Below are 19,732 nucleotides of genomic sequence, written 5' to 3' on the forward strand. Positions count from 1 at the left end.
TTAGACAGCTGTATTTAATAACCACAGGCATGTTTAAGGACAAAAGATATACTTTCAAGCTATGGTAGTATCAAACTATGATCTGAAAATTTCTTAACTGTCATCAGCAAAATTCCTGCAGTCAGAATTTCATCTCTAATTCTATTGTTACTGCTGCAGGAGGCAGAGTTGAGCTTCTTTCAGATTCCAAGTAGGAATTACATTCACGTCACTGATGTTGAGCAGTGTTCTTTAGTTCTGAATATTTTTGACAGGAGTGTGAAAATGTGATAATGAAACTCATTTAAAACCATTGAGGGCTTACGATAAAGCATGGGAAAACATGTGTTGGTTAAGAAGAAAACCACTGACAATTTGTGGTCCATTATTTAGTCAGCCTAAAGATAACACACTTTTCTCTGGAACTCAATGTAGAGCTGTGTACACTCTGACACATAATTTAGCTTTTCATCTGTTACTAAAGATATAGAGAAAAGTCTAATATATGTTGGTCTGCTTTCTAAGGCATTTTGTAATGGGTATGGTATTATTTTAACAGGAGGAGTATTTCTGTTCTGTATCAGGCTGATGCAATGCTTCAGGAGCCTGCATTTAAAAAAAACTTTATATTCTTGTGGCTTGACAGACTTTCTGTTCAGATAAGTAGCAGCACATAATGCTGCTAATGAGTTCGAAATCAGAGCAAAAGACAATTATACTCTCTCATAAAACTGTATGAAGCTAATAGGGAAGATGAAGTTTTATATGGAATGTTAGAGAGATGTGGAATTTGACATTTAGACACAAGCTCATACCGATGTTCTAACTGGAAGGAAAAATTATAATGAATTCAGAAAACACCAACACATGCTCCAACTCTATGACTGAAACTGTCCAATAATGTTCAAATTCAGTGGCTAAGACTGATAGCCCTTAGGGGACTGCCTTTTACAGAGAATCCAATTCCAGTTGCAGGTATATCTAGAAAAGAAGCTTAGAGTTGGAACCTACTGTAAGATAGACAAGGTGAATAAAAAAATAATATTTTTTTTGAGTTTTGCCCTTCTATACAAATAGTATGCTTTGGTATAATGTATATAAGTCGTCACCCCTGCAAATCAGAATTCATCAAAAGAAGAAATAATGCTGTATCAAATTTAATCTGGCTCCAGTCACCTCTCCCTTTTAATATTGCTGTTCTTAACCTTTATAAAGGATGTCTTTCATTTGAGATTCATGCAGAGTAAGCTTCACAGAATACCTTGGTTGTATTTCCTCATAGGATCAAAATTTTGTGTGGGCTAAAGCTCATTTGAAGGGACTTGTGGATAAGAAAGTTGCTTTCAAATTGTGAGTGGCACTTATGGTAGGAAGGCTTCTTTTGCAGTTTTTTCATACTGAACCTCTGATTTTCTCTGTCTTCGATTCTTCTTTTTCATCTTTATTAAACTGCCAGCTTGATATTTTTTTCTCTTTTAAGCTGTCTTAAATAGTTAGATTTTACCTTTCTTATACAACACAATAAATTAAAAATGGAGTCTTCTGTGTTCAAAAGCTATTACATATTGTCTGCAGAGGTAGTTCATTTCATAAAGTTGCATTTCTATACTATATTTTAACTCTAATAAGAAAGGATTATCCTTAACTCACCAATGTTTAGAATGCAATTGCATTGGGAAAAAAGCGAACTGCTGATAGGGGGAGGCCTTTCTTGTCCAGCAGGGGTGATGTAAGACCTTTTACTGATACCACTTCCTAACCTGGCAAAAGCATTTACTTCTTTTCCTGAGTTAATGACTTGTGCTGACACTCAGAGAGCTCTGACAAGAGTTGGGATGTGATACAGGAATTAGAAGGTGGATGAGAGATGGAGATACGGCCTTTCAGCTCTGTGAGACTCAGCTCCTCACAGAGCTATAGCCTTTGCTAATCTTTCTCTGACGTTTGTACATAGAAAACAGTTTGTTCAAAGGAAGTTTTCTTGTAAATTATGGCCATCAGAATTTAAAACCCCTTAACTGTTAGTTTTGGGTTGCCTTTGGAAATTTGTTTTAATACAGTGGTGAAAATCTACAGTAAAAGTAAATAATGCCACGTTCCATACGGATTGCATTCTGGTATGGCAGAAATGAGCAGATCCTGAGCTACCAGCACACAGCTTAAGAGTTCTCTTGGAGATTGCCCTTATATCTTAAGGAGCCAAATGCTTAATTTTCCAAAATGACCAGAAGTGTTGTTCTTACTTTGATAAGGTATGTGTGTTAAATTGATGGAATTTCTTTGCAGAAACAAAACACAGACTACTAGTTGGGGAACAGTTTGGTTTGTCTCTTGATGGGATTTAGACTTCCTAATATTTTCTCAGTATTGTTTTTTTAGTGCTCACAGATTATGATAGGTACTCAAAAGGACTTGGAGCCAGAACTCCTGATGTGTCACTCTGAAGGGAAGCCTGCTACCAGCAGGCATGCAGTGGTCTATACTCCACCTGCTTTTACTGGAGCATATGAGATGCGAGTAGATTGAAACCTCTTAGCAAAGAATGATATATCATTAATGCTTTAAGGTACAAAATGCAGGAAGACTCACTTGTTAACTGCTATGTTTTTTTGGGGTTTTTTAAGCTTAAAAACATATTCTGAAATGTTTCTATGCTTTTGAGTTGTTGCAGGTATTATGAGTTGCAGCACAAGCTAAGTGACAGGGATCTTAGAGGATGAACAGCTTTGTTTCTCTTTGTGGCCTTGCAAGTTACTGTTTTCCTCCAAAAGCGTTATTGTCCTAGTCCTTGTGGGCTTGATTTCAAAGTCAATGAGCATTGTGTATGTATATATGTATGTATAAGATAATTTTTCCTAAAAATGCCACAGTCATGCTTTTCTTGTTTCATGGAGCTACCAAAGCTTGAGAGACATCGTTTAGCTGATATTTTATTTGCACCCGTTTAAAACTACCTTCATTTGCTCCTCTCAGAACCTTTTCTGTTGTCCTTGTCATTGGTGTAATGAGCTAATTCACATGACAGCAATTTTTCTACTCTTTGAAGAAGAGCTCTGATGTTGATTGATAAATGGGCTCAAAATGGTATTGTGTTTGCATTATCCAGGAGCTCACTTGGGTCATACAGCTTTGAAAGAGAGGAAGGGTAAGGTAGGGTGGATGGATCAAGCATGACTCTCAGCTTCCCACTGCCTTTGTTGCCTGTAGAGATTTGTGTGAGGACATAAGTTAAACATCCTTCCAGGCATCCAGGTCCAGGATTTTAAAACCAGTTTATTTATACACCTAAGTCCCACTGACTTTAGTATGCACAAGTGTTTGATTACATTCAGATATTAAATGTGTGACACTCTCTAGCCATGTCACAGTGCTAGGTGAGTTTCTATTCTTCTTGTCAGCCTTAGAATTTGGGAAATGTTGATAAAAATACTAAGGACTTTTAGTTGCTAGACTGGTATAAAAAATACCTTCTTGTATCTGAGAATACAGAAAGTATTGCAGGAGTTAGGTACCCAAATGTGTTTTTAAGTGTAGGAGCCTCAGAGGCTATAGTGATTGGCAACAGCAAAAAAAAAAGGCCCAGAAAAAAACACAAAACATAACCACTCTCCAAACTAAAATAGTCCAAAAGGTTTTCTTGCTCAAGAATTTTTGCCTGTTTCACAATAGTGAATGCTATCAGTTCATTTCTGTTTTTTCCCTGTGTAGATAATGTGAGGCTCTATAACGCTTGTGGTTGTAAAATCAACTGCGTATTGCCTGTTTAAAAAAGGCGGGGGTGGGGAGAAATAACTTGTACCCTGTGAATCAAACAAAAAGTGTCTTGACTCTGGCATGCCCTCAGACATTACATCACCACTCAGCCTTTTCTGTTGACATTACACTGGTATAGGAGAGTTTCAGGAATGCACTGCTCACGGTACTGCAAGGCTGCTCCAAGTCCCTATAAAGTTACAACCCTCATTATGTTGAAATCCGTGTTCTAAATACCCCTGGTTAGGGACAAGCCAGCTTTTCACAGGACAGAATTATTACATGAATGTTACTCTTCCAAAAACAAGGTTAGCTGTATAGGTGCCAGGGGTCTTGTAGGGTTGTATATTGCCTTTGTAAAGAAAGAGAGTTCGGTGTTTCTTCTGTGGTGTTATTTGTGTCATCTAATTTGGAGGTCATTTATCATGGGAAGTAGTCCTTATCAATGTCTAAGTTTAAGAACTAGCAGGAAGAAAGGGAATTATTCCTCTAGGAAATATGTTGTAAGTTTCCAGTGCATGGAAGACTTCCTAATGAATTGTAGCTTATTGCAGTCGGCATTTCTTAACGTATGAAAAGCATTCAGTGTGCAAATATGTTGCTGTGCTTGGATAAAAAGAAAATCGATGTCTTACTCTGTCTTAAATTTGGTTTCTTCCAAGAGTTACTGATGACACTGTATTTTGGTTTTTGCTTTATCTGAATAGCAGTTTAAATTCCAGCTATCTGCATAATACATACCTGTAAAGTCCACTCATAAGATTAATCTAGCAGTGAAATTATTCTTTTTTTCCCCATTGTTTTTGGTAATTGACATTGGGAAATGCCTCTTCAGAGTCAAGGTCTTGACAGCAGAAGCTATGAATTTTCTTTAACCCTTCTTGTTCTGATTGTCTTTTCCCCTATTCCTGGTGCATCCTGCCATCCCCATTTCCCGTCTCCCTTCTCTGTTGCATTTCTGCAAGTGCTTGGGGGAGGTTTTTAGACATTTGCACAGCAATACATAAACCCAAAAGGACCCATACTGAAACTAAATTCTGGTTGGTGGAGTGGAGCTCAGACTCAGGAGACTTTGAATTTTGCAGGCTTTGTGTTCCTCATCATGGGAGATGATGCTGTAGTTAGTAGCATCTCTCATATGCTCAGATAAACTTGCTGATTTCTTTGTAATGTAATAGAAGTATTTTCCCTGCCATAGAAATCCTCAGTAAGGATTTCTAAGTTGCTTTTGTTCATTAATAAAATTCCTGTTATGGCCCTTCTGCATGACAAAAAGGCAGCTGTAATAATGTTGATGGATTGTTCCCAATGATGCTTCTGTAAGCATTTGAAACTGCCCCACACAGAGCTGGCTGCTTGTAAGATTAGGGATTTAGGGAGTGGGAATACAAATTTTTGGCTTTGAAATTTATGTACTTGAAGCAATTTGTATTTCTCCAGTCTGCTGTGTCACAGCTTTACTTTTTCCAGTTCATGAGATAGGCATGCTTCTTACTGAGAAACAAAGCTTCTGTTGTTAAAAAGCCCTTTGGACTCACCTGTTTGGTTCTCAGGCTGAGATGGAAAGCTTTTAAGCTCTTTTTTGTGCCAGTTTTCAGCCTCTTGAAAAACAGTCTCAAAGAGTACAGGGTAGAATGTAGAGTACAGGCTGTCCTGGCTAGTGTGAAAGAAGATGTCTGTTTTCAGTGTTGTGAGCCCTCTTTGAATCTGATAAATATTGAAATAAACTCCCATAATTCGTGCTCCAGAATTTATTGTGAAGTAGAAGATGAAAGGTTGTGTAGATACCTTGTAGGCAAATTCTTTTCATAGCCATAAGTTTTCCAAAACATCTCAGAGAGAGCTTCCTCTGTTACGTCTCCTCTTACTTTAGGTTTTTGCTTTGAAAGACAGGAATAAGAGGTTAGTATCTTGCACAGGTGACTGCTCATTATTTTGCCACTACCAGTCTGACTGGGGTTGCAGTTTGAGGTACCAACAAGGCAGTATGCCCTCAAGGGGACATCCTATACTTCCCTTGGGTTGTGCTGGCACCCATCTGACCCTACAGAATCTGGCTGGAATCCATAAATGGCAATACTATATTGAATGACTCGTGACAATTTGTATGAGGTTTTACTGCTGTAGCTACTGAATCAGACCACTGCTGTTAGGGGTTCCAATGTTAGCACAAGACATGTGGGTGGGAACAGACCTGCTGAGGAAGTCAGCTGGTGATGATTGCAGCAGTCTTTCAAGCTGCACTCAGTGGAAATTCTATACAAAAAACCTAGATTCATCAACCCCTAGATTCATCAGCATAAAGGTACCAGCCTGACAGATCAGGAATCGCAAAGAAATGGAAATACTTGACTAATTGACTGTTGTCCTTAATTGTTTTGCCTTGTTGTTTGCTTGCTTGTTTGTTTCTTGATGCTTTTGGAATAGGAAAATTCTTTTCCTCCTCCTCTTTTCTTGTTTCCCAACTGGTTAGTAGATACTCTAACAATAAAGATGAATTGAAAGTAAATCTGTGGGTTTTCTACCTACAGGAAATGCAGACAACATGAAATTATGACCAAATTGTAAATTATCAATATTTTTAAAAGTGAAGGAATAACAGGGGAAGCTTTTTTTTAAATAGGATGTGTAGAGCAGTCTTGACACCACGAAAGGTCTAGAAGCAGCTATTAAAAATTTTGTTTGTATTCTGTCAAATACTTCTCATACAAAATGTAGTGTATAACAAGGCTAGTGTTCATGGTTGTGGTTTTTATATACATACATATATATATACGCACAATCACACACAAATATACACCTGCGTATGAGGGGAGCTTTCTTACACTTAGCTTCTTTTTGTTTATTCCCCTTGAAATAGTTCCATGAGGAGCGGATTGTCATGTTCACATTGGGATTTTGTTGGGTTCAAGGATGACTTCCCTTTTGAGTTTCCTGATGTTTAGTTAGTAGTATGTATCTATGGTACTGCTTTGTTTTCAGTGGCTACTTACAGGGTATCGCTCTCCTCTCTGTGTGACAGCTGCTCTTTTGTAAAATAATATTTCTGGACAGTCCATAATTCTGGAATCTTCAACTTCTTTATTAAATTTGAAGTTGGCTGTTAGGCTTAGAAGTTCTTGGAGACAGAGAGCTGTCACAAAGAGCGAAATGCCATAAGCCCTGTTTACTTAGGAAACCTTTCCTCCTTGGATAAATACACAGTTTTTATATTCTTCATGTAAATGGATTCCTTTTCCACAGGTGATTTCCAGTCTCTTTTGGACAAACAGTATTTTTCGGACTTCAGTGATGTTTCATGTCAAACTGTGTTTTCTTCAATGCTTATCAGTGCATATTCCACCACAGAAGTGATGTGCAAGTCTCGAGGAATTAAAACTTAAGCCTAGCAGACTGCCCCAAACCAGTTTCTTTATCTGTTGTCATAGGAAAAGAAGCAAAAGTCTACATCCCACCCATTAATTATGTTATGTTACAGGTAAAATAGAGGGCCTGTACGTCCTTGTCTCTTAAAGGACATATGCAAAGCACCAGCCTAACTATTTCAAATCTGGATATCTCTGTGCTTCTTCCCCAGCATGTGGGTTTTGCACTACTTGAAGAAGCTAAGGGACAGCTCACTAAAACCCCGAGAAAAAAATCTGTTTGCTCTGATCTTTTCTGCCCCAAGTTTCATTGGCCCCTCTGAAGAAAGGGCAGACATGCCCAAGTGAGTGGGAATTGAGATTTAAGAAGTTTAGTTTCTTTCAAAGCTGTCAACAACAGCATGAAATTGGAGTCTGACAAGCATTTTCCTGCTAGTAACTTAGCAGTACTTAGTTTTAAAATGGTTATAATTTCTGTGCCTTTGTATGTTGTTTGTGCATACATTTATAATTATATGGCGATGGTGCTTTTTGATTTGTGCATTTAAGACAGGCTCCTAAATTCTTGTTCTCCCCTACATTAGTAGGGCCATTCAAGAGGCTTGCTGAAACTTTTAGAAACATGATCCATGTCTGCTAGTCCTTTATCTAAGGCCAAAAGCTCAAAAATCTCTCTGATAGAGGTCATAAATAATAAGACATTTTATGGGAGTAGGAAATATGAATATTGGAGACTAAAACAAGGTGCGATTTAGAAAAAATCTTATTGAAATAATCCATATTTAGTAGCACCTGAGGAAATGTAGCTTGTGGGATTTTGAAAGCTTTCAAACTGGCAGTGCTGTGAACAAAAAATAAATTCCCTGGAGTGGTAGTACTCTGAAAAATGCAATGCTAATGCTACTGTTACTAGACTACAGAAGCAGATTAGATCTTCATTTATTTATATCAACTGCTGTAATTTCCTTGGGGAGAGAGAGAAAATGAGAAGAGTTACAGTGGAATGAGTGGGGAGTGCTGGTCCAACGTAATTCTTTCAGATTCCTGATGGTGGTTCATTTTAAGCATTTTATGCGTACTTGAAACTCAGACTGAATTGGTGTTTTCTCCCAGGAGCAGACTAACCATGCCTGAGAGTTTTCTTCCTTCTAAGGCAAACTTCTGAATCAGCAGCTCATAGTCATCTGGAAGCCTTTTCCTGTCATTGTTGCTAACAGCTAGGCATACAAGCTGACTCTGTCCTTCTTAAAAAACTCCAGTATTAACAGCAAGTGTGTTTTCTGTATAATCTTGTCTTCATGTGAATATTGTAAATGTTGATTTCTGAAGTCCTGGTCAGATACAGCAGCCCAGTGGCAGACAGTGAAACAGGTGGGTTTAATATTGGTCTGTTCCCCCCCAGACATCTGAGCTCCTCCTGCAGGGCCTGGTCTGATTCCTAATTCAGCACTGAGGTTCTTGAGGTTATGTTCAGCTTGAGTTTGTCTTTAGGGGGGAGGGTGGAGGGAGGACAGTGCTTGATGTCTTAGCTATTTCGTTGTCTCTGAGAATGCACATGGTTTTGCCTCCCCCTGGCTTGCTTCTGTGATTTGATTATCTGGCCTTTTGTTCTTTAAGTGAGTGAATAGGAGGTACTCTGCTAGGAATCTATCCCCTCAGGAACAAAAATCCTTGTTCACAATTAAAGTGGAGTCTAACCACATGCAGGATGGCATTCTTTCATCTACCCTTCTTCAAGCCCTTTTATTTTTTTTCCTTTCTGTTCCTTCCTTTTAAGAAGTCTACTCCATTCTCTCAGGATTTGAGCCTTATTAACTAGAGTTTGGTGAACTTAATAGTAATTATTTCTTTGACTTTTCTAGTAGTAGGAGCTGACTTTTTAGTTTTCTTAGTCCTTATTCTACAACTGTGAAGTAGTGCAGTGAATTATTGGCTTATTGTTATATTAATAATGAATATATCAAAGAAAATGTTTCACAAATGGTCCTGTAAATATCCTAGTAACATCAGTCCAGCTGTGCTCTCTAGAGGCCTTAGGTTCTGATTGTCTTGTACAGAGAGTACTAATTGGAATTTGAGGATTGTTTTCCAAATGTCATGCAAGTGACGTCAGGCGTGTTTCTGACTTTGGCAGCTTGGGTGTCCACCCTCGAAGCTTCGTGTGCCACATCGTTCTTGCAATGGCTGCAGTCACGAGGTTGTTCTTCTGGCAGTCTCTTGGTCTTGACCAGAAAAGCTGCTTTCTGCTTGTCAGACCCATATCACCTAGTCTTACAGAAAAAGACAAAAGGAATGCCTTTGGCAATTCAATTCTATGTTGTGAGAACAGTAGGAAAACTTGTAACCCAAAGGTATCCTTACAAGGAAAGAAAGTGGAAAACAATGCTGACTGCTACAGTGGTGGCAGTGTAATAGCAGAGATACAAAATACTTGGATGTTTTGTGGAATATGATAAATTTCTGGTGATTATTGGCAGACTTAGCCATCAAAATAAAATTTAATTTTATATTAAAAGTTCACTACTCACAGCACATTACTTACAACATCAAACTTGTGTACATGACTTTATCAGTTAATGCTTTTGGCATTTACTAATGGCTGTCTTGTGTCAAGATTAAAGCCATAAGTACTTTTTCAGCTCAGATCCTGAGCTGAGCTTGTTCTGTGGCTGGACATAATTGCATTGCAGATGTTTAATTCATTGCTACTTGTTTTCTTTAATTCACTCCAGAATACTTTAGCAAGCATGTTTGATCAGTGCAAATGTCATTAGGCTTGAAAATGAAAATGAAGTGAAGGACTTCATGATCCTTTTAAGTAGGTAGGATTGGATTGAATATCTCTGCTATTGGAGAAACTGTAGAGCCATGTGGACACAGTCCTGGTAAGTCAGCTCCAAGGTGGCCCTGCTTGAGCAGGTGGATTGGACCAGATGACCTCCAAAGGTCCCTTCCAGCCTCAGCCATGATGTGATTCTGTAAACCATTTTAAGGTACTTGGTCAATTTCTTCCTTTAAATTCCCCAAATTGAGATAACTTTAATTTATTCAAGTCCATGTGCTGAACTGCAGATCCTGTTGCTGTGGCCTGTCTTGTCATTAGTACTTTCATGAAGTTGTGGTGTCTGATGGAGTGTGAAGGTTTCAGGTGGGCATTTTCCTGACACTGTTCACTTCTTCCATCCTCCTTCCCCTCCCCACTGTAACCTAAAGCCCAACCCTAATCCACCAAGACCATTATTTCCCTTCTAATTTTGGCAATCTTTGAAAAAAAAACAGTCAGAAGAGAGCTGTGCTGTCACCTGACTTTAGTTGCTTCTCAGAACATACCATCTTCAAAATCAGATCCGATTGCTTAGGGAATTGTTCAGGTAAATTTTGGATTTGCAAGAGTGGAGATTCCACCACCTTTCTGGGGCTGAGTTGCAGTGTTCGTTATGCTCCTGAACTTACTGTCCCTTTGTGCTCAGCTGGAATTGCCCTCGCTGTGACATGTGACTGTTGTTTCCTGGGTATTCACTGCATGCCTCTGAGATGAGTCTGTCCCTGGCTGCTCAGTATTCCTTTGATTAGTGGGAAACTGTTTTAGGTCCACTCTGTCCCTTCCCTTTCTACTGGCTAAACAAAACCAGTTCCCTTAGGTTTTCCCTGCAGGTCATGGGCCTTCAGCTGCAGCAGCCCTCTTGTCCACTCTCTGTCCAATTCGTTAGTGTCACTCTTGCAGTGGTGGTCCCAAGCCAGACACAGAACTACAAGTGTGGCTTCAAAAATGCCAGATAAGGAGAGTAAATCACTTGTCTTGACCTCCTGTTTACACTCTTGACAGTGCATTAAGTTGCTGTTACTACACATCACTGCAAGGGCACTCTAAATTTTGCTGTCTCCAAAGCAAGACAGAGTATACTGGGGTCAATGGTCTTTGCAGGTAGTATATTGCACCGTGGGCAGTGACACATGTGATTTCCTACACAATTGACCATTGAGTCTTACAGGATACACAGAGTGTTCCTCTGCAAATAATTTTGGAAGCAGGTTTGAAGGGTCTCACAGGCACTCCATTCCTGGCATGTACATAACATGTTTTTTCTGTCCTGCGTGCCTCATGCAGGCTATGTGAAATCTGTCACTTTGGGGCCCTGTCATTGTTAGTTTATGATATGTGGGAGGGTAAAAAAAAAAAAAAAAAAAAAAAAAAAAAAAAAAAAAAAAGGCATGGTCATAAATTCAACATACTGAGTTTTCTAGGTGTTTTAGTTAAAAATCTGTTTTTAGTCATGTGTCCTTGGCAAACTAGTTGCTGCTTCAACAACACAATATGGTAATAAATAGTAACAATTGGCAGCATCTCTATATAAATGAGACTTTTTTTCCATGTAGCATTTCTTTAACAAAACGTATTAGAGGTGCTTTCTATTTAATTGCTGGGATGTTTCCTATATGAGTCCTAATCCTTGGAGTTTTGGCACAGCAGCTCAGCCTGCTGTGGGCTAACATTTATGAGCAGTCAAATGAAAGGGGAAGCACATATTCCTGGCACTGTCAGGTCGGTTTGGAAGGTAAATTGCCTAAGTGCTTGAACATGTTGGCTTGTAGAAATAACTTTCTGGCTTGGAAAGTATGGGTTTATGAGTGATTCTGTACTAGTGTGCACAAGCTTTTAAAGGAGCTTTTGTTTGATCAGTACTTCTTACCTGTCAGAAAAGGAGCAGAATTGCATTCATAAGTGCTTACTCACATCCTGCATTCTTAAAAATGAAGAAAAAAGAATGGTTGGATTATGATAGCAGGAAACCAGAGAAGGGATTTTGGTGGTTCGTTATTGCGTTTTCGTGACAGGAAACATCCAAACACTGCACTAATGTAATTAGCATTGCAAACAGAATATATGCAAATTGATAGCCATTTTTTCTGTGATACTGTGTATTTTTTGTTTATTTGCTTCTCAGTCCTGTGTTACTCCATGTTGTTATGTTGTCTCCTCCCTCCTTGGTGTTACTTTGCCTAATGATTTTGTGTTTCCCTGGAGAATGAAGGGCAGAAACCAGTTATATTTGGGCCAAGCAAAACAGAATTTGTGTCTCATCAAAGGTTAAAAAAGGGACGAACGGGGTCCATTTCTTTATTTTTCTCCCTTTCCCCTAACCTAATAATAATAATAATAATAAAATGAAAAACCCAGCTTCTTGACTGTATTGATGAAACTGCAGCCTAACATTAGTGGAGGGATGGAGATTTACACTGTCTGCATCAGTATAACTGGAATTGGAATCTGCCATTGGTTCCATGACGTGTCATTTAATCTCTAATTTGACAGAGAATTAAACTGTACTCCCTGTCATTTATTGGAGAATAAGTATTTGGAGGCAAGTCACAGTTTGTGGCCTCTTGGAACTGAGAGGCGTAAGCTTTTTGCCACATCAAATGTCACCTGTCATTCCTGTGCCTGCTTGTAGTATATTAAGCTACTTTAAATTGCATATTGCCTCAAGTTCTGCACAATAAAGAGATTGTTTAACATTTGCGCACTGCTGCAAAAGGGCAGCCTTCCATCTCTCCAGAGTAACTATGACCAGGGAAAAAATGAATAGTGTGATAAATGGGCAGGAGCCGGGGAGGGGGGCTTTAAACCACTTGAGACTTGCTGACAGTGAATGTTTAGCTTTGTTTTTTTGTTTCATGTTCAAGATTATTCTCAATGATGACTTTTGATGGTCTTGGTAGACATATCTGGCTTGATGAGTAATGGACATAGCAGCTCTCTTCTTAGATACATTTTTGATGGAGTTTTCCTTGGTAGTTCAGGAGATGAGAAAAAAATAGAAAATTCTTCGACATCAAAAAAAGACCAGAGTTGTAGGCTGAAAAATAGAGAGTGTGATCTAGATCTAGACATGCTTATATTAAAGCCAATCGAAATTCATAGCCTTATTTAGCAAAGCAAATGTACACTTTGAGCAGTAGGTATTAGATATCTGAAGTATGCTTTTCAATTCTGGTCTGTTTAATGCATGCAGCATTTTTGTGCTGGTACTTCATCTCCATTTAAATGTGAATTGATTGTTGAGGTGCAAAGAATGATGCAAGTTATCCTTTTTTTCTCATTTTTGGTTTGGAGGAAGTAGATCAATAGTAAAGTAGCATAATTCAGGTGATACTTTGTCTTAAACTGCTTTTACTTTTGTTCTTAACAGTACATCCTTTCGGGCTCTGATGACTTCAATTTGTATATGTGGAGGATTCCTCCAGATCCAGAAGCAGGTAAGTGTTGTTGTTGTTTTAGATGGGGAAGGAAGAGTGGGGGGCAGGTGTCTGACAAATACTAGACTGGTATTTTGAAAAAATTGCTGTTCTCCCACTGTGAATCTAGAGCGACTCTGAGGAAAGCTCAGTAGGGAGAGTTTACAAATGCCTGGTCCAGTGTTTGGGTAACAGTGGTCAATGCCATTTTAATGTTTTATCATAATGATTTTCTATTTTTTTCCCTTCTCGTGTAATGATCATTCCTCCCATAATAAAGCTTGCAGCATGAAATGGTGCTGGGTTAACAGGGTGCTCCTTACAGCTCCAGTGCATTGACCTCTGTTCCCCTCATTCCTCTTATACCAAAATCTTCCCATTGATTTCCAATGCAGAGGAGTTGTGCTTTTTTACTTTCTGGGTGGCGGAGCACTATCAGCTGGTGGAAATGGCCACTTTAACTAATTTCTGACCCATTCCCATGCTGGGACAGACATGGTAAGCAAACAGCAGTAGCACAGCTCTGTATGAAAGTACAGGAGAGGCATGTTAAAAGCAGCTGTGAGGGGGCAATGTAAATATTGTGAATGCCAGTGTTGGTCAGTGTCTAATTTGATGTGGTCTAGTAGGGTGTAGGGTTTGGCAGTATAACGCTCTAAGCCATACAGCATCAGCATCTCTCTTCTGTCGAAACAAATCACCGCACTTCTAGAAGGGTGTTAAATTTTAATTGAAAGAGTCAAGATTTTCAGAACTGTACTAGTGTTTTCAATTTTAGTGGCTCTGGCTCTTTAAACTGTACATTTCAGTGATATTAAGTACAATTGAGGACTATCCTGTGGTCTCAGAAGCTTTAGCAATAGTGAGAGAAAATTACAAGCTATGTTAGAGGTAAAATGAAAATATTTTGTTTCATTTTCAGAGGTTGTTAATTACAGCTGTATAATCCACAGCTGAGAGGAGAAATAGCCTTCAGTTAATGGCAGGGTTTTGAGGAAAATGACATTCTAATTTTGGGGTTTTTGCTTAGTTAACCAACATTTCATGTTGCGGTCCACAAGTCCTGAAGATGGTCCTACTAAATACCAGTAGCTTGGCCTTCTATCTTTGCATAGAGTTTATAGAGGTCTCCCTGCTTTTTTTTTTTTTTTTTTTTTTTTTTTTTTTTTTTTTTTTTTTTTTTTTTGGTGTGTGATTTTCTTTTACATTTGACACTGGTTTACTACTACTTACAGATTTTTCCTCTTTTAAAACAAAGATTACATACATTATAATTAGTTATTTATTTGTAAGTTTTATTGTGTGGACTGTAGAATTACATTTTCTGCATGTGTCACCATACTGTCCTTCCTTCCTTTGTAAAGTCTGTATTTGAGATTTTCTGTTTATACGGCTGTGATACTCTTGAAAACTTTTTTCCCAGACAGCTGCATGTGACAAACTTTTTATCTGGGACTTTTGTGCAAGGATGATAGCTAATGCTTGTTGCACCTGTAAGGAAAATAATTATTAAGAAAAATAATCTGCTTCAGAGTAATTGTTAGATATGCCCCTCTGTAAAGAAGATACATGCTTGCAAAAATAGTTGCTATTTACAAATAGGTGATACATTTTGATGGAACAAATTTAAAATTTAATTAGTGATTTACTACAAAACAGTGTCATATCTGCTTGGGTCCGATTTCTTGTCTCCGGTTCATGTAACTTCAGGAAGGGTGTCAGTACACTTGCAACATTTCAGTTACAAAATTAATTACTTAATATCAATTGCCCTCAGTGGTTGCTTAACGAATCAGAAGATCCAGGAGTGGGAATGTGTGTGTCTTAATGTGTTGTAACTTGAGCAGTTCTCTTTTTTAAATATTTCAGCAAAACTCAGAAGCTTTGTTTTTGTTAGACCCAAAGGTCTGCTTCTGTGGCAAATAACTAAGTGGGCATCCAGATCACCTGTAATAGGCTTATTGAAGCTTTTCTTTCCTTCATTCAGCTCTGCTTGAAAGGTTGTGCCCATTTTGAATGTGATGAAATGTCCTTTCTTAAATCTTATCCTGCTGTTCAGAATGATTTCTGGAGAGAGATGTTGCTGTGCTTCCTTCTTGGAGAAAGAGTCTTGCCCTAGGGATGTAGAAATTTTGGAAAACTTTTGCCTCAGGGGAAAACTCCTTGGTCTTTCTTATGTTCTAGCTAAAATAGGAGTGCCTTTGGGTTTGTGATCTGAGAGAGTGGAATGTGGTCTTTTACTTAAAATAGTGTGCAAACTAGACAGGATGATGTAATGTCCTCTACTGTTGGTTGGTATTTTAAATAAAAATATCTCTCTAACTGATTTCTGCCTTCCGGTTGAACTCAGACATTGTGTTGCTATGAATATTTATGATACAACTCCCTTAAATTGTATCAGTTCTTTGAAAATAGGGAATCTTTTTGCAAGCTTCTATCCTTTTACACAGCTCCATCCTTAACAACAGCTCTGAAACTATTTTGTTTAAGCATAGGTGCACCAAGTACTGGTTATCCAATGGTTAGCAACATTATTGAACAAAAGATGAAGTAAAGCATGAAGGAACACACCAGTCAGACAGTTGCAAACATATTTCAAGTTGGAGAAATGTGATTGCCTGTACTGGTATGTTGCCAGGAGAATAGAACAAGTTCTGCTGGGTTTTTTTGTTTGTTTTTGGTTGTTTTTTTTTTTTCCCCCACATAGTCATAGTTTAGAAGTGTCCTTCCAGTAGGTTGCATTAAAACATTCCCATAGTCAGCTGGAATCTGCAAGCATTTTTGTTTGGTCCAATAATTAGGCAGGATTTTTGCCACCTTTGGGGCAGGGTGGTATATGAAGAAAGGTATTTCCTAAATTGCTTAGGAAGCTATTCTGCTGAAGAGCTTTACTGACTGTCTCCCTCTACAGTCTTACACTATTCTGGATAGGCTAGGATTTCCTAAGCCAGAAGGTTGGTTGCTTTTTTAGCACCTTTTGTGGTTTCTTAAAGATGGAATAGTTTGCTCATTTTTCCACTTTCATCTCCATCCAAGTACTATCCAGCTTTCCACTGTGCTTTAGAAGTAATTGCCAAATGTTTCATGAATTTGTTAGCCAGTTTCTTCTTTAAAGTAATCCGTGAAAGTATCACAGTTTTTTTCAGAGGCAGCTTCTAGCAAAGTTAATACGTAAGTCTGGCAGAAGAAAAGCAGTCCTGAGTTTCCACAGCTTTTGCTTTATTCCAATGTAAGCTGGAAGTGAGAAGAGACATCAGTCCTACATGACTTGTCCAGCAAGCCTATTAACATATAAGCACTTAAGACGTTATTAAACTGACACCAATAAAATAAACATGGTCTATTAGCTGGTAAAGAACCTCTGTTCAAGGCAGAGCCTGGCATGTCTTGTGGAGTAATAGAGGGTTTACTAGACCAAGAGTTGTCAAAATGGATTTTACATTCCTCACTCACTACTCTGAATCATCTGTGCAACTCTTGCTTTTGAATTATTGCTCAAAGCTGCTGTGTGTGGGATACGGTATTTATTTGTGATTGAGAATATAGCTGGGGATCCTTCAGTTCATGAGAGCAAGCTGTCACAAGGTTCTGGAAAACTTTACTAAATCAGAACAGCAAACTGCATTTCAAAACTTCTTTAATTCTGACTTTGACTGTAACTGCAAGCAAGAAAGGTCATTGTGGTCCAGTTACTAAACTAATTGCAGAAATTTTCAGCAGAACTAATGCAATTTTTCTTCCTTTTTTTCCTCCTCCTTGGTCTTTGTAAATGCCGACACTTCTTTAGGCTTGAAGAATTCAGAAACAGATCTTTTCACAATACTTGTACAGGGCTGTCTCATTGGAGACAGCTTGTAGTTTTAAGTTCTCAAAGTTCTGGGCTGATAAGTGAAGATGAGTAAAAAATTATTGTTTCCTAATGTCTTTAGCAATTTTTGAGGTATTTTATGTATGGGTACGTATACACACGTGCATACTGCTTGGCTGGGGCAGGGGAAGCCATCTGACCCAGTGGGGAGCATGCTCTGGAAGGTTTGTGTTTTTTAAAAAAAAAAAAAATTTCTGAGGTGTGGTCTTGGGATATAAACTCTTTTACTTTTGGGACTGTAGTTCATCTCTTTTTTCAGGTCCCTCAGTGTTGACCATATTGTGCTATGGTATAGTTGTTTGATTAACACAGCAAGTAAGTGCTGGATCATTGTAGAAAAGGTTCTTGTATTCCATGGAATTGGGACTGGTTTCCATGCCATTTGGATTGTAATAATGCCATGGACCTGGAAGGTACTGGCCAAGTGGCATCTATCAGAAAACAAGGCAGTGTTGGGTACTTTGTAGTGCTGTAGATAAGTGAAAGAAGATTGAGCATCCACGAGTGTTTCTCTCACCAGCCTTAGTATGTTTAATATCTAATTCAGGAATAGAAAGCTGAAGATAACACTGAGCACTGGGAGAGGCTAGAGAAGCTTTAGTCCCTAGCACCTGGCCGTCTAATTGTACCAAAGCTCCTTTCTCTTGGTTGTATTGAAAATGTTTGCAGCCACTAGTGCAAAAGAAATGCACAGCCAAGCACTTTTCACACTTCCATTAAAAAAACCCAAGCCCAACCACAAAAAAGCAAACAAAAAACTGCAAGCACAGCTATTGGTTGGGAGATAATTTTACTTAGTTTATATCTGTTATGTTCAGAAAGCATAGTTGGTAGTAATTTGCATGGTTCCAATAATATTGTGAAACCTGTTGCAACCTATGCCATTAAGCACACCAAAAAAGCAGTGCCTCTCAGACCAGGAGGGGGAACAGAGTGGAAAGGGTGTGCCAAAGTTTATTTCTATAGCAATTTTGTCTTAGCTTTCATATTATTGTTTAGCTATACTGGTGATAACAACAGTGGGAGGGTTGGGATAGATAAGGGATATGGCAGATATTTAGAAGCAACAAAAGAAGTGAGAAAATATACATCCAAAAATAGCCACTACCACTACAGCTTTCTGCATAGTCTTTAAATGTTTAATTATTATTTTCTCTTTGGCTTTTGGAACCTCCACAGGGGTACAAGACCACTATGGGGCTGGTTCTAGGCATAGGCCAGGCAAAGGAGTTGCTGTCTGAGGCAGAGGCTGCTACCAGCTGACTGCTTCTTGTGCTTTCACTCAAGCTCTGCAGGGCCATGCTGATCCTTCCACCTCGCCTGGAAGCTGGAGGGGGTATGCAAAGGTGTCAAAGGAAGCAGCTTATGCCATTAGCTCCAACTCTGCAAATGGAATTGGAGCTGCTTTCTTACGAGGGGCACTTGGTACTTCTGATGTCTCCTTTAACCATGCTAGGAGGAGAAGAGGTCTTGACCAGCCCTTCCTGTTCTCACCCCGTATTTGATGTGATTGAAGTCACTTTTGCTTGTGCTGCTGAGAAACCTTTAGTAAGGCTGGCTGCTCCCAGAGCTGGAGTCAGATTCCTGATCCCACAAGAAGGTGTGCTGCAGGACCCTGTCTCTCAGGGTGAAAGTGCTTGTGTTTAAATCTAGCTTCTCTGCAGATGGGTCTCTGAGGAGCAAAGCCATCTACTGGCATCCATTGTGTGAAACAAATACAGGTGTGTGAGTGACCAGAGAGAGACTTTTTAAGTTACCTAAACATAACCTGCTGCACTGAAGGCAGAGGCCCTATATGCTGTGCATATTTGCTTGTATTGTGCTGTGCATTTGCTTTCCAAACTATGGTATGTCTCTTTGTTAGCATATCATGATCTCACAGGATTCAAATGCAAAGTAGTGGCCTGTGGTCTAAATGTACCCAGGATTATTATTATTAATGAAAACTAAATTAATTTTAAATGGGCTACTACTGTAGTGCCAAGTACTGCAGTGGAATGGTATGCTATGGCACACTGGCAGCAGCTGCAAATATCTGGTTCTTCTCAGGAGTTTTCAGTGCTTTGAGTAATTCACAAGGCTTGTATGAAGTTATGCTTTAGTCTGTGGAAGGTCTTTCTACCTTATATGAACAAACAGTGGGATTTATTTTCCAGTGTCCTAGATAGAAAAGACTTCTTAATGAGGTCATTTAATTCCTCTGTTACAGAGCCAGTGGAGGATAGTTCCTTCTCCCAAAAAGTTCTCTGGCATTTTGACAGTTTTTTTTAATGTTTGGAACAATGCAGCTTCCATTAGTTTAGAGATTGTTCGACATTCTCACAGGATTTCTGCACTAGAGCACTTTTCTTAGTAATCTATCACTTTCACTTTTTCTTTATCCGTTGAATAATTTATTCTGGCTTTTTCTAAATGTTGCTTCGTGTTGAAGAACTCATGCAGGGGAAGTCACATTGGTGTCTAAATCTCTCACTCTCCTTTGTTACAATTGACTAGAGTTTTTAAAACGTATTGGGATGTACCATTCAGC

The 19,732-nt window shown here is 38.8% G+C and overlaps 1 protein-coding gene across 1 annotated transcript in view; it reads left to right on the forward strand.

Moving 5' to 3' along the window:
• DCAF5 (DDB1 and CUL4 associated factor 5) overlaps positions 1-19,732 on the forward strand; it is a 68,343-nt gene that overhangs the window by 35,721 nt on the left and 12,890 nt on the right. The window contains exon 7 of the mRNA XM_066188235.1: positions 13,289-13,355. Coding sequence (XP_066044332.1) covers positions 13,289-13,355 — 67 coding nt within the window. The remainder of the gene's footprint in view (positions 1-13,288; positions 13,356-19,732) is intronic.

Source organism: Chamaea fasciata, unplaced genomic scaffold, assembly GCF_029207755.1.
Source record: "Chamaea fasciata isolate MVZ Bird 193981 ecotype frontalis unplaced genomic scaffold, bChaFas1.0.hap1 SCAF_7, whole genome shotgun sequence".
In the NCBI taxonomy this organism is placed as follows: Eukaryota; Metazoa; Chordata; class Aves; order Passeriformes; family Sylviidae; genus Chamaea; species Chamaea fasciata.